The sequence below is a fragment of the Dermochelys coriacea genome, chromosome 8, assembly GCF_009764565.3.
Source record: "Dermochelys coriacea isolate rDerCor1 chromosome 8, rDerCor1.pri.v4, whole genome shotgun sequence".
Taxonomy (NCBI): domain Eukaryota; kingdom Metazoa; phylum Chordata; order Testudines; family Dermochelyidae; genus Dermochelys; species Dermochelys coriacea.
The window spans coordinates 55,196,943-55,212,163 of NC_050075.1; the positions used below are offsets into that span (position 1 = coordinate 55,196,943).

General features: G+C 40.1%; 1 protein-coding gene across 10 annotated transcripts in view; it reads left to right on the forward strand.

Moving 5' to 3' along the window:
* Positions 1–15,221, forward strand: part of RGL1 (ral guanine nucleotide dissociation stimulator like 1) — a 152,123-nt gene that overhangs the window by 103,274 nt on the left and 33,628 nt on the right. For all 10 annotated transcript variants that reach the window (XM_038412978.2, XM_043491062.1, XM_043491064.1 and 7 more), the window contains 3 exons: positions 6,119–6,303; positions 11,206–11,330; positions 12,489–12,704. In XM_038412978.2, the coding sequence (XP_038268906.1) occupies positions 6,119–6,303; positions 11,206–11,330; positions 12,489–12,704 (526 nt within the window). The remainder of the gene's footprint in view (positions 1–6,118; positions 6,304–11,205; positions 11,331–12,488; positions 12,705–15,221) is intronic.

A 15,221-nucleotide genomic window follows, 5' to 3' on the forward strand; every position in this document is an offset into this window, starting at 1 on the left:
GTAAAGGGGGACAAGTTTAATGTTAATAGATTGCCACAAAGCCACTGATTTGGTCATATTTATTCAGTGTCCTGATACTTGCGTATGTCCACAGAGAAATGTTGAGTCAGGTTATGCATTTCATTGAATAATCTGATTTGGAGAGATGCCAGAGAATGTTGTCTGTAAACAATATGAAGTTATATTCTTACCTGTGCATAGAAACTCCTCATATATTTAGCCAGTGAAATTACTATTCAAAGGGTATCAATAGACAGAGTAAACAAAATCTAATAATGGAAATGTTTCACATATGTTACACAGTAAAGAAAGTGAATTGCATTAGAATCCGTTATTTACACGGATGTTCTTGAGGCAAAATAGAAAAGCTAAGAGCTTCAGTAAACCCTGACCAAAGTTCTATTTCTCAGAGATACTGAAAAGAGAGCTTCTGAGTCAGAAAATCAGCCTCCTGATTGTGGTATCGGATATTTAGTAGGCATTTTTAGTTAGCTTTATTTATTTTAATTATTTGATTTTACTTTGCAACATGGTGAAACCACATTAAGGGTGCTATAAAATTGGAGATTGCTTGTCTCAACCAGACTAACTGAAGTTTAGGAAATGTACAAGCTCACTTTTGTAGTGCAGAGAATCAGTGAGCTTCACACCCACTGGAAGCCCCCAAACAGTGCTCTTCTCCCATATCCCCAAACATTACTGCTGCACCAGCATGACAGAGGATTGAGGTTTGAATCCCAAATGAACTGGAGCACAATAGAGTTCCTTTGAAGCCACATCCAGGAAGATGGAAACAGAGAAGACTGTACTTTTCCTTCTAAAATTGATTTGAGTTTAGCAGTTCGCGACATCCCCTCTGTCTCTGTTAAGCGACAAGGAGCAAAAGTGAATGAAAACACCTCTAACTGCTTGGTGCCTTTGTTTACTCAGCTAATGTCAAATCCAACTGAATCTACTTTAGCTAGAACTATAAAAGGAACTTGGAATCTGATGCAGGAAATAAATTGGGCATCAAGTTCATGTCTAATCCCTCCTTCTACTGCATGGGAGGCTTCCACAAAGCCTCTCAGTAATAATGACCATGTGACATTCCTAGAGGTTCAGCTCTAATAAAGTACTATAGTATTCCATGTTAATTATCCAAAACACTAGAACCTGCAGTACCAATGCTGCAATGTTTTGGGCTATTGTTATAGAATGCTTGGGGTGGGGGAAGGATATTTTTAATACACTATTGATCCAGACCCTTTTGTGTCTTTAGATCTTTGTGACAGAGAATTTGTCTTTTGTTACCTGTTGAGCTTATTATTTCAGCTGGAAAGCACCATGTGCAGTTACAGTGCTGTATAAGTAATAATAATAGTGCCAAAACACTGGACTTCAGGGAAACAGATGTTGAAGAAATGAGAGACGATTGAAAAAAAATTGTCTGGAATTCTCTCATGCCTGGGAAATCCATAGTAGGAAGCATTAAAGATTCATTTGGGGAAGGTACAATCAACATTTATTCCAGTAAAGACAGTTAAGCTTAAAAAAAAACCAAAAAACAGAAACCAATGTGGTTAAGTGAGGAGAAGTGTAGAGCCACATAGAGGGCATATGAGGACTGGAGAAGTGACAGAGTTTTGAAAACAAGCAGAACCAAGTAAAAGGAATTATTAGGGGAGCAAATAGAAACTGTGAGAGGCACCCTAATTAACATGAAGAAGAACCAGCAGAGCTGTTCAAACAGTGACTTCTGACCTGTCTTTTAAAGGGAAGAAGGTGGGAATCTCCTGCCAAACAATGAATCTACCCAAGTAAATGTCTTGCAGGGGCAAGAGAAGAGGAGCAAGACATTCTACAGATAGCAACTGCATTGCTTATAAAAGGGTTTGGTGTACTTAAAGATCCAGATACTATGGGAAGGAAATCTGTGAATCTTGGTTGACATTTGTACAAGGTTTTCCCTGGCTTCAGGAGATGTTCCTGAGGATTTGAAAGTAGCAGACAACATGATTCCCATATTACTTTAGACAAGGTAAAACTGAGACAGTAGGGTTGGGTTAATTTCATTTGTGAGGGAAATCTTGGAAATCATGTAAAAGGAAAACGGTGTGACTGGCCCTTGCAAAGCACAGTTCGGCTGTTGGTATGTAGCATGGATTTAGGAAAGGGGAGGTCATAGGAACAAATGCTTCCTGTCTGGCTGGCTGATTGAGTACGAAACTAGTCAGACATCTCATATAGCCCCTTTTGCAAATATACTTGATGCTGCGCAGAGCTGAAAGCATAGTTTATGTTCATAAAAATTTCTCATCCTGGGGACAATAGTGGTGGACTTGGCAGAATTTTTAACCCAAACCAAGGCAGTAAGATGCTCAGTCCTTGCTTACAGACAGCCCCCCAATCTGAAGCAAATACTCACCAGCAACCACACACCACACAACAGAACCACTAACCCAGGAACCTATCCTTGCAACAAAGCCCGTTGCCAACTCTGTCTACATATCTATTCAGGGGATACCATCATAGGGCCTAATCACATCAGCCACACTATCAGAGGCTCGTTCACCTGCACATCTACCAATGTGATATATGCCATCATGTGCCAGCAATGCCCCTCTGCCATGTACATTGGCCAAACTGGACAGTCTCTACGTAAAAGAATGAATGGACACAAATCAGACGTCAAGAATTATAACATTCAAAAACCAGTTGGAGAACACTTCAATCTCTCTGGTCACTCGATTACAGACCTAAGAGTGGCTATCCTTCAACAAAAAAACTTCAAAAACAGACTCCAACGAGAGACTGCTGAATTGGAATTAATTTGCAAACTGGATACAATTAACTTAGGCTTGAATAGAGACTGGGAATGGATGAGTCATTACACAAAGTAAAACTATTTCCCCATGGTGTTTCTCCCTCCCACCCCACTCCCCACTGTTCCTCAGATATTCTTGTTAACTGCTGGAAATAGCCTACCTTGCTTGTCACCATGAAAGGTTTTCCTCCTTTCCCCCCCTGCTGCTGGTGATGGCTTATCTTAAGTGATCACTCTCCTTACAGTGTGTATGATAAACCCATTGTTTCATGTTCTCTGTGTGTGTATATAAATCTCCCCTCTGTTTTTTCCACCAAATGCATCCGATGAAGTGAGCTGTAGCTCACGAAAGCTTATGCTCAAATAAATTTGTTAGTCTCTAAGGTGCCACAAGTACTCCTTTTCTTTTTGCGAATACAGACTAACACGGCTGCTACTCTGAAACCATTCTTTCTTTAGTACCAGTTGGGGTAAGAAAAATGCTGTGTGGTTATCTTTGCAGAGAGAGGTTCTCAAAATTCCCATCTGAACCTAAGGATTCCTCTGCTTGACCTCTGCATCAGCACTCGCTCCGTCAAGGCCCCACATCATAGCTATCCTTCCAGTCAAGGAGGACTGGACAGAGCTCATCTTGCAGATTATCAGTGCCACTCCAGAATCAATCAATGGAGTTGCTGTTAAGAGATATGAGGGACTCTCTCCCTCTGGTTTTCCATGTGCTCCCTGGCCTACTAGCTCTGCTCACTGGTTATAATAGAATCTTCTGGGGTCTCTGCAATAACTTCATAGCGTGTCACAGCATTGGGATATTGCATTGCATTGGGGGGGCATAATGTGAGGTGATGAGTGGTGTCATGTGGACCCATTTTGAAAGGTGACAAAACTACAGCTCTCTTCCCACCCAACAATGGGCTGAGTCAGGGATTTAAAATTTTAGGGACAGGGTTCATACCAGTGGAGCAAGGAGAACCCCTAGGCTGGTGAATGACAGCTTGAAAGCACTACTGAACAGAGCCCACATTGTGTGGCTCTCAAGACAGGAATTTAAAATCCAACGTTCTGTGGCAGCCCACAAAATATGCAGTACAGTATACCGGGGTGCTCAACCTTTTTCTTTCTGAGCTCCCCCCCGACATACCATAAAAACTCCATGGCCCACCTGTTTCATAATAAATGGTTTTCTGCATATAAAAGCCAGGGCCAGCATTAGGGGGTAGCAAGCAGGACAATCGTCGGGGGCCCCACACCACAGGGGCCCCTGCGAAGTTAAGTTGCCCAGGCTACTGCTTCAGCCCCAGGCGGGGGGGCTCAGGGCCTTGGGCTTCATTCCTAGGCAGTGGGGCTTCAGCTTTCTGCCCTGGGCCCCAGCAAGTCTAACACTGGTCCTGCTTGGTGGACTACCTGAAACCTGCCCGTGAACCCCCAGGGGGCCCCGGACCCCTGGGTTGAGAACCACTGCAGTATACAATGTGGGGACAGACAAAGATTTATGGCTTGCAATCCCCCCATAAAGAATGGATTCTATGATGTTGCTTTCCTGTCTGAGATCTTGGAAGTCTCACATTCCTATCTGTTTCTTGGCCTATCAAGTACAGGGAGTTTCTTCCCAGGGACATCAAACATAAAGCTGCTACAAGATTTGGGCACTTATCCAGCCTTTCTTCAGAATGCTTCCCTCCCTAATACACTGATTGTTTAATCAGCCGATAGGAGGTCAGTGGGATACAGCTGCTGTCTGCACAATGTATTTCCCCCCCCCCCCCCCCCTTGACTGAAATTATTTTGCTGGCAAAATCAGTGTCTGTAACTACTGTGAACTTTTCAACTCCACTCTGAGAGATTGGGCTTGTGTTAAACTCTGTTTATTTTTCAGTGTATGAAAATGCCCGTCATCAATGGCACTAAATATAAAAAAATGTGTTGAACGGTATTAGCACTACACAAAAACAACAACAACCCCTTCTCAGAACTATAAATGAGCTCTCACTTGCAACTCATCCCCAGATGGGTAGAAGTCTGAAAGGTCAATTTACCCTGGCCCCTGAAATTCAGCAGACTAGTTGTTTGTTGTTAAAGTAGGTTAAAACACTGGTACCTCCAAAACAGCAAGACGTCTCTTTAAATGCAGTAGGGACATAGAAGCAGGAACATCTGTATTTTAAATAAAAGTAACTTTTAAACTAACCTCTGACTGAGGAATGAATGAGCTTGTTTAATGAAAAATATTAATGGTGAAATGGAAGAGCCCAAGCTGTTCAGAAGAATAAAGCTGATAACCGCAAAGAGCGTAGATCCTGAAGTCCTTACTCAGTTGTTAATCAAAGGGATTGTTGACTGTAAAGATGATAGGATTTGGTCCGAAGTGAACCACCTGAGTTGTACGGTCTATGTTTTGAGTTTGTAATGAAGCCCCAAACCAAGAGAGTTTTGCATGTTTTCATCCTTAGTAGTTAATGTTTTGTGCAGCTCTGTTCTTGTAATTCTAGAGTTACCCCTGCTGGCTGCTCTAACCAAGTAATATTACTATCAGCTTTCAAAGCACTCTTTCTGACCAGAAAAGCAGGTTGCTTGCCATATTATAGAAGGGAATGGAGGAAACATTAGTTGAAAATACGGAAATGTTTGTATAATAGAAAGTCAGCATAGTCTTAAAAATATATTGGCTATATAGAAAAAGAACATGGAGTATGGCTAGAACATAGAACAGAGGGTGATAGACCTCAGAAGCTTTAGCATTTGAGTTTATTTTGCATGCTTAGTTGAAGCTTATCCAAACAATCTGCATTTCTTGTGTCTGCTAAACTGAAAGAGAAACAGTGCAAAAAGTGATGCAAACACAGAAGTATAAAGGTGCAAGAAAATTATTAATAACAAGAAAAAACCTATTTGGTTTGAATTTTGGGTGAAGGTTGTGCATGTTTGGAGCAGGGATGTTTCTATTATTATCTGAACCATTTCACTCATGCCTAATGGTACCTTGTTTGATAGAGATACTGGATTAGATAGGCGGGTTTTGGTGCTGCTAAAAATAATGGATCTGATCTGCCACTGTCTTGCATCTTTGGGGAGTGGTTGAGCACCTGTTTACAATGGTGTAATAACACCACCATAGTCAATGGTAAAAATCTGTGTCAATGAGATTACAATAAAGCTCGTGCAAAAATGCCACTAGATCAGAACTCGCTATTCAATAACAGCTGTGGTAATATATTACACTTATTCTGTACCCTCTTTACACAGGTATAAATGACAAGTGGATTTTTTATATACCATATATAATCAATTAACCTTTTCCAATATACTTCTTTTCAGTGCAATAGCCTCAATCTTGAGAGCCTGGCTTGACCAATGCTCTGAAGACTTCCGAGAGCCACCCAATTATCCTTGTTTGCAGAAATTGCTGGATTACCTTAAACGGATCATGCCAGGCTCTGATCCAGAGAGAAGGGCACAAAACCTCTTGGAGCAGCTTCAGAAGCAAGAAGTGAAAAATGAGAGTAAGTTAAATTTTTGCACTGCTATTATTGCCTAATCTCCCAGACTATCCTGAAGAGCTGAATTTTCAGGGTAAATTTTACAGGGTGTGTGACTTTGATCTCATTTAGAGTGATGTAGATCAAGAGTGACTCCACTGAAATCAGTGAGGTTACAATGGATATAGAATCGGCCCACTGGACTTTTGTTTAGCTGTTTGCTTGTTGAAACCTACAGAGATTGTATCTACCATAGGGGATGAAATACAAACATGCAGTGTGGAATCATATGTCTAGTAATTCCGATCGAAATTTGGGAACTCCTGTGCACTGGCAGAGTTCTTAGAAATACTGAAGTTGCTGCAGCAGCCATGTAGTTAATTGCAATTGCATTCTCTGTCTTCAGAGTAAAACCACAGGTGCTCTCTAATTAGTTTTCTCATTAAATTAATTCATTAAAAATTCCATCAAATGTTACTATGCTGTGTCCAAATGCAGCTTCAGTCACAAGCCTATTTGTCATGAAAGCTTCTCTTCCCAGTTACCCCCATGTCAAAGGAAATGCCTGTGGCTGTTTTTTCCTATTTAAGTGACGAGCTGCTGACATTCAAGGACAGAGGAAAATTTTACTTTACCAGGTCAAAGATCCACTGAAACAATAGTGAGCTGTAGTAACACACAAATGCTATGTAGTGTCAAACCTGGCACGTAGTCCGTACCCCAGTTAGAAAGTTTCCTGTGACATAATTAGCATAGCTAGAAAGTTACCGGAATTTGTGCAATGTGCAAATCAGATTCAATGTCCATCTTTGACAGATAAGTGAAAGGAAATGATACATGGAATAAGAAAGAAGAAGGCAAATAACAAAAAAGTAGCATTTCATCTCACAAACATTACCTGCTGGATGTTTCAGAAATGAGGAATTATTGCATAATCAGACACAATGCCAAATGAATTTATGCATTTAAATCTGTATAAAAAGGCCTATTGCGTAAAATCCAAATGTTTTCCTCATAAGAAAAAAGGAAGTCTACAGTGTTGCTAATATGTGTCTAATGATCTTCTTTCCTAGATTTGGTTCTAGCAGGCCAAACAATGAAAGCCCAAAGGCTCTATTTTTTAGATCCAACTGTTGTCCAAAAGGAGCAGAAGTTCCCAGGCACTCAGCTCCTGCACTAATTTCCTAAAGTAACACTTGAAAAGATTCCTACTTGCGTCATAGGCACTTCACTTGAATGAGAATAAAATTACTTGAATGCTGCAAGGATAAAGGCAGTTAATAAAAGTTAACAAGTTATTTTGAGGGTCTGATGAGAGCTGCTTTATAGTGGTGACTCATTTTATTCCATGTCCGTTCTATGTCTGCTCACCTTATGTAAAACTGAAACACTTCATTTCAAAGTTCAGATTTGAATATATGATAGCATTAAATTATAACAATGATTATTATCTAATGCTATACATTGACATGAACTTTACAAATGTAGACCCGGATCTGGCAATCTGATTGATATGGGCATACTTCTATGGGGCTTTGCACAGATCCACCCTTTGTGGATTAGACTGCCAGATCGTGGCCATAGACACTACATGTTCTCTGCCCCAAAGAGCTTGCAACTTAAAACTACACAACCAGGCAAGCACAGGACAGCAGCTCAGGAGAAGGAGTGTATGGAGACTACTGGTGATGTCAGGAAGAGAATAGCAGGTTTAGAGAGATGGGTGTTAAAGAAGGATTTGAAGAAGGAGAGTGTTCTTCGCAGATGGGGACTGGGAGATTGCTTAAAGTGTAGGGACAATGTGACAGAAGGTGTGAAAATGAGAGTGGAAAAAGGGATAAAGGTGGCTGTAAAGGAAAAGACTTGGGGGGGGCAGGAAGGTGTGTAAAGGAAATGAGAACAGAGTTGAAGACAAGATTTTTTTAAGATCTTGTGGGTGTCATAGAGTTGAATCTGATGATTTAGGATGCAGAAAGGCAGTGGGAGGATTCCAGCACGGGGCAGCGTGCTCAAAAAAAAAGAGGAAAGAGAGATGATTTTCATAAACTGTTGTAATGAAAATAGGGCTGTCAATTAATCGCAGTTAACTCATGCGATTGACTTAAAAAAATAATCGTGATTTATCGCAGTTTTAATTGCACTGTTAAACAATAGAATACCAATTGAAATGTATTAAATATTTTTGAATGTTTTTCTACATTTTCAAATATATTGATTTCAATTACAACACAGTATACAAAGTAGATAGTGCTCACTTTATTTTTTATTGCAAATATTTGCACTGTAAAAATGGCAAACAAAAGTAACAGTATTTTTCAGTTCACCTCATACAAGTACTGTAGTGCAATCTCTTTATCGTGAAATTTACAAATGTAGATTTTTTTTGTTACATAACTGCACTCAAAAACAAAACAATGTAAAACTTTAGCGCCTACAAGTCCACTCAGTCCTACTTCATGTGCAGCCAATCGCTAAGAAAAACAAGGTTGTTTACATTTACGGGAGATAATGCTACCTGCTTCTTATTTATAATGTCACCTAAAAGTGAGAATAGGCGTTCGCATGGCACTTTTGTAGCTGTCATTGCAAGGTCTTTATGTGCCAGATATACTAAACATTCGTATGCTCCTTCATGTTTCAGCCGCCATTCTGGAGGACATGCTTCCATGCTGATGATGCTCATTTAAAAAAAATGCATTAATTAAATTTGTGACTGAACTGCTTGGGGAGAATTGTATGTCTCCTACTCTGTGTTTTACCTGCATTCTGCCATATATTTCATGTTATAAGTCTCGGTCATCATGATGACCCAGCACATGTTCATTTTAAGAACACTTTCACTGCAGATTTGACAAAACACAAAGAAGGTACCAATGTGAGATTTCTAAATATAGCTACAGCACTCAACCCAAGGTTGAAGAATCTGAAGTGCCTTCCAAAATCTGAGAGGGACAAAATGTAGAGCATGTTTTCAGAAGTCTTAAAAGAGCAACATTCCAAAGCGGAAACTACACAACCCAAACTACCAAAAATGAAAATCAACCTTCTGCAGGTGGCATCTGACTCGAATGATGAAAGTGAACATGCGTCAGTCCGCACTGCTTTGGATAGTTGTCGAGCAGAACCCATCATGAGCATGGATGCATGTCCTCTGGCATGGTGGTTGAAGCATGAAGAGACATATGAATCTTTAATGCATCTGGCATATAAATATCTTGTGACGCCAGCTACAACAGTGCCGTGCGAATGCTTGTTCTCACTTTCAGGTGATATTGTAAATAAGAAGAGGGCAGCGTTCTCTCCTGCAAATGTAAACAAACTTGTTTGTCTGAGTGATTGGCTGATCAAGTAGGACTGAGTGGACTTATAGGCTCTAAAGTTTTACATTTGTTTTATTTTTGAATGCAGTTTTTTTGTACATAATTCTACATTTATAAGTTCAATTTTCATGATAAAGAGTTTGCACTACTGTACTTGTGTTAGGTGAATTGAAAAATACTATTTCTTTTGTTTTTATAGTGAAAATATTTGTAATAAAATAAATATAAAGTGAGCACTGTACACTTTGTATTCTGTGTTGAAAGTGAAATCAATATATTTGAAAATGTAGAAGACATCCAAAACTATTTAAATAAATGGTATTCTATTATTGTTTAACAGTGCGATTAATCACAATTAATTTTTTAAATCACTTGACTACCCTAATGAAAATCCATTTCCATGTGCTTATTTTTATAAAATATCTGCAGATAAGGCTGCGGCAGACATTTCCACATACCTCCTTTAGCTCTGTCAATAAATTGGTGTATCTGGATTCCTATCTCTACCTTCCAATAGTTCTAATTTGTTACAGTAGAGTTTTGTGCTAATGACTGGGAGACCCGATGTGAATTACTAGAGTTTGCAAGGTAGTGAACAAAGAGAAAACAAACATTTTTGGGAAAAAGGAAGAACCATCAAGTAATGTCCTTTGTTATTTTGACAATTGCTTAGTTGTAATTTGACATGAAATACTTCAGAGATGCTCTGAAATGTATTAAATATTTTGTCAAGCCTTAATAATCCAGACCTCATTACAACAGCTTTGCTGTTAAATCTTTGTTGAGAGATGGGGGAGTCCACCAATTTCTGTATTTTTTTTTTGGACTAGATCTCCTCTTCCTACAGTAAAATCCATGGGATGGGGACTTAGGGAGAATGAAATATCTTCATGGATCCTTTAGGTGAGATCCTCCCTAATCCTTGAGTGGTGGGGAAAGTTTCCGTGATGGAATAAACCATGGTTTTCCCCCCCAAACTTGGAGAGTCCTCTAGGATCTTGGTGCATCTGGGGGGAGCCACAGGCTGTCAGAGCCATCTGCATGGAGTCCCTGTGTCTCCGCACCAGCTCTATTTCCACACTCCCAAATAATGCTGCTCCTGTGGAGTCTGTAAAGAGTATCTTGCCATGGAGACTCTGCATCAACTTTGCAGAACAGGAAGGAGAACCATATTGGGTTACTGTCTCTTCTCCCTAGCTTGATCCACACCAGGACTTCTATAGGACCCCACGAAGGAGAGTATGCTACTAAGGAATGTCCCTATGCACTGAATGTGGGACACAATCTGGCTCTTTTCATAGTTTGATTTTTTAGATTATAAGTGTACTGACTATCAAAGGGTGGATTAATGGGATTCTGCTATAGGAGGGAGAAATTTTTATACCTGCAAGTCTTGTCTGTGTTGGTTGTAAATTCTTCAGAGGAAGGACTCTCTTCCATTATGTGTCTCGCTACAGTGCCTAGCACAATAGAGCCCTGATATCTCTTAGGATCTGTAGGCTCCACTATAATACAGATAAATAATGGTAATAATAAACAATGTCTTTAATGTACTGTTTAGCACACGTATTTTACCAAGTGATGTTATGTTTTCCATGCTGTACAGATGGGTTCCATAGCACCTTTACTTTCAGCCTTGATGAGGAAGAGGGACTGGAGACTGGTGGGCCAGAAGAGTTCTCTTTTTTTCCAGAAGATCTTGTGGCAGAGCAATTAACATACATAGATGCAGTAAGTACTGGGTACATTTAGGGGGAAAAGCTACTGGGGAAAATGCCAGGGTACTTAGTGTTGTTATTTTAATTTTTCTTTTAACTCATGTTAACCAATACAAATATAGTGTTCCAAAAAGCTGCTAGCCTTATCAGGGCAACAACACAAAACTCTTTTAGGTTACCTGATCCTATTTCAGCCAGTTGGATTGTTTCATTCAGCCAAGGGTTTTTAAAATTGTGTGTGTATGAATATATATTGCTACTTCGTGGCCTTTTTGCAAAAATCAAGGATAGCATAGTATGTGTTTAATATCTGATACCTGTTGTGACTATATCTCACTCTTACATAGACATCTATAGGTTTCAGAGTAGCAGCCGTGTTAGTCTGTATTCGCAAAAAGAAAAGGAGTACTTGTGGCACCTTAGAGACTAACAAATTTATTAGAGCATAAGCTTTCGTGAGCTACAGCTCACTTCGGTGAGCTGTAGCTCACGAAAGCTTATGCTCTAATAAATTTGTTAGTCTCTAAGGTGCCACAAGTACTCCTTTTCTTTTTATAGACATCTATAATTACTATGCTCATATTAGTCTGTTCTTGTGAATAGTATTGGTATATTTTGATTTGCAGATAAAAGGGGGGGGGTGTGCGCGCGTGCATAAATAGATATACTCCTACTGTATATGTGATGTGATGTACACAAGACGTGTTCCCCCCCCCTTAGCTTTTTGCCAGCCAGGGTGGAAAACATTTAACCCCTACCCCAAACACGCACACCTGGTCGTTCAGTGAACCAAAGAGAAGAAGGCTGGTCAATCAGCATGGGGGGTGAGGGAAACCCAGCTGAACATGACAGTGGTACAGCACCCCCGGAAGATGGCATCCAGGGCAACTGCCCGGCCTCCCCTCCCCAAGACCCAGCCCTGTGCAGCCTTCCGTTGGCTCAAACCAGCTAAAAGTTCTAAGTACATTTTAGCTGACCATGGTACATTTCCATTTTGTCCTCAAGTATATATGGAGCAGAGTAAATTTTCATATTGGAGAAAATGAGCATTTATCTGTTAAGACACTCTCCAGTTTTAGATCCAGCATACTGTAAAAAGATGTATTTCTGCATATTAACAACAGGAATCTCAGAGAGCCCTGTTGATTTACAAACCTCTTTCTTGTTCTAGAAGCTCTTTAAGAAAGTGGTGCCCCACCACTGCTTGGGATGCATCTGGTCTCGGAGGGATAAGAAAGAAAACAAACACTTGGCACCCACTATCAGAGCCACCATCTCTCAGTTCAATGCAGTTACTAAATGTGTCGTCAGCACCATCCTGAAGGGCAAGGACCTCAAAACACAGCAGAGAGCCAAGATCATTGAGAAGTGGATTCATATTGCACATGTAAAACATTCGTTCTGTCCTGTTTCAGTTAATGGTTGTTTGGGAGGTGGGAATCATGTGCTTCGTCCACAGGTTATTTTTCATACTGACTCCTTGGTGGCCTTGGGCAAGATCCTGCATTTCCCCATCCTGAAAATGGGGTTGTTAATGCTGCCTTATCACAGCGTTGTGAGTGTTAATACGTTGATGATGCTTGTGCTTCGTAGGTAGGAAGTCTGTGTCAGTGCTATTATTATGGTGAGAGAGGTTTGCAAAGTCAAACAATTCATCTTCCCTAGGAAAGAAAAATGATTAATCTTCTTGAAGAAAGTGGAATTCTGTCGAGGTCCTCTTAAAGTTAGATGCATTAGGCCACATTTCCCAAGGAAAGTGTAACAAGAATGTACTAAGGTCAATGATGGTGCCCACAAAACCCCACATAGACTGGGTGGTTGCTTCTATAGCCCATTTGCTCACTCAGATATGTGCTTTGCTTACACACAGTCAAATGTTAATGTGTGAAGAGGATGCATGCTCGTTTTTGTGTCCCCTTGTTGCATCCTTATTTGAAAGTTTGTCCCATTTGTTGTTTTGAGAGGGGAGTTCTCCAATATCCCTTAATTTTTCTGCCCTTTTACTCCTCTTCACCCCTTTTATTAAAGACCTTCACAGTGCTGATAACCTGCCCCATAATTTGGGACAGGCAGGGTCTGGATGAAGCTCCCTCTAGAGCCTCGGTCAGTCAGAGGGTGTCAATGGAGAGTGATAGATGTTCTCCCTTTGAGGGACTCAGTGCAATAATTCTGCAGCATTCTCTCTTAGTCCTTGATGCCATGAGGGTGCGGAGTAGGGGTGAGAAACCAAACTCCATTCTAAGCAAGGGCCTTTCCATATGGTAGCACTCTGTATTATTAATAGACTAGTGGACCCCCAAGGCCTAAATTTATTAATACTCATTTATCAACTATCCAGGAATGATTGCATCCCTCTTGATGCTTCATGACTTCTGAGTAAACTGTGTGAGATGATTCAGGGATAATCTTTAAATATCATAAGAACATAAGAATGGCCATATTGGATCAGACCAATGGTCTATCTAGCCCAGTATCCTGTCTCTGACAGTGGCCAGTACCAGAACTTCAGGGGGAGTGTTCAAAACAGGGCAGTTGGAGACATCCAACCCTGTCTTCTCATCCCAGCTTCTGGCAGTCAGAGGTTTAGGGTTGCCTTGAACATGGAATTGCATCCCTGATCATCGTAGCTAATAGCCATTGATGGACCTATTTTCCATGAATTTATCCAGTTTTTTTCAACCCAGTTATAGGATGTTGTGATGGCAAAAACTATGGCAATGAGTTCCATAGGTTAACTGTGCGTTATGTGGAAAAAGTACTTTCCCTTGTTTGTATTAAACCTGCTGCCTGTTCATTTCATCTGTTTTTTGTATTGTGTGAAAGGGTAACTAACACTTCTCTATTGACTTTTTCTATACCAGTCATCATTTTATAGACCTATATCATATTCTCCCCTCCCCCCCCCCCGTCATCCCTTTTCTAATCTGAAGAGCCCTAATCTTTTTAGTCTCTCCTTGTATGGAAGCCATTGCTTGCCCTTCTCTGAACCTTTTCTAGTTCCACTATATCCTTTTATGAGATGGGGCAAATAGAACTGGATACAACATTCAAGGGGTGGGCAAAGAAATATGAGTAAAACAGTAAAAGGTGCTTCCTGTGCCCTTTGCTTTAATCCCACTTTGTGTTTCTCCTGTTCCAAATGGGAAACTGGACTTTTGAGCAAATGGAAACTATTTTGAAGGAAGCAAATGCAAGTGAGATTCTGTGTATCAGCTACGAGAAATATGAAATCACTTAGAAATAATTCGTCTTCAACAGGTAATTGTAATTTCTTTCCTTCCCCATTTATAAATCCCATAAATTTAAAACATGAGATCACCGAACTAGATATTTTTCTTACTTAAACACAAACATATTTCAAAGTAAAGTAAATGGGAAGGCAGGTAAATGATCAGATGCAAAATTGATAATAGTAATAGTAAAAATATTTTTGGGAAAAAGCAGAAAAATTAAGTTATTGCTCATAGTATTATGGTTTTGAATAACCCTTGACACTGCAATATATGTGCTTACTGAATCATTTTCTTTGTCCAGTGGGCATACTTACTAGTTTGTAGTTACAAATTTACTCAAAAGAACAGAAGAAATGTTAGAACAGGCCGTCTGGTTCAAGATGCCTGCCCTTTCTTTGCTTCATCTTAATCCTGTTTCCCGGCTTTTTCTCCATACCCAATGTGTCTCTCGAACTCCTTTTTACTCTTTGCTTCAGTTGCTTTCCCTAGTAATTGATTCCATATGTTTCTCACTTGTTTGCATGATATCATTTTGTCTGAGTTCCTTTAGCGACCCGAGTTTCCTAGATTGTATCTTCTGTTGGCTGCTTCATGAACTGTGCTCATGAGGGCTGGGCTGCTGGCACTGAGATAGTTTTGTTTTAATGCTTCAGTGTTTCTTTAAAAATAAA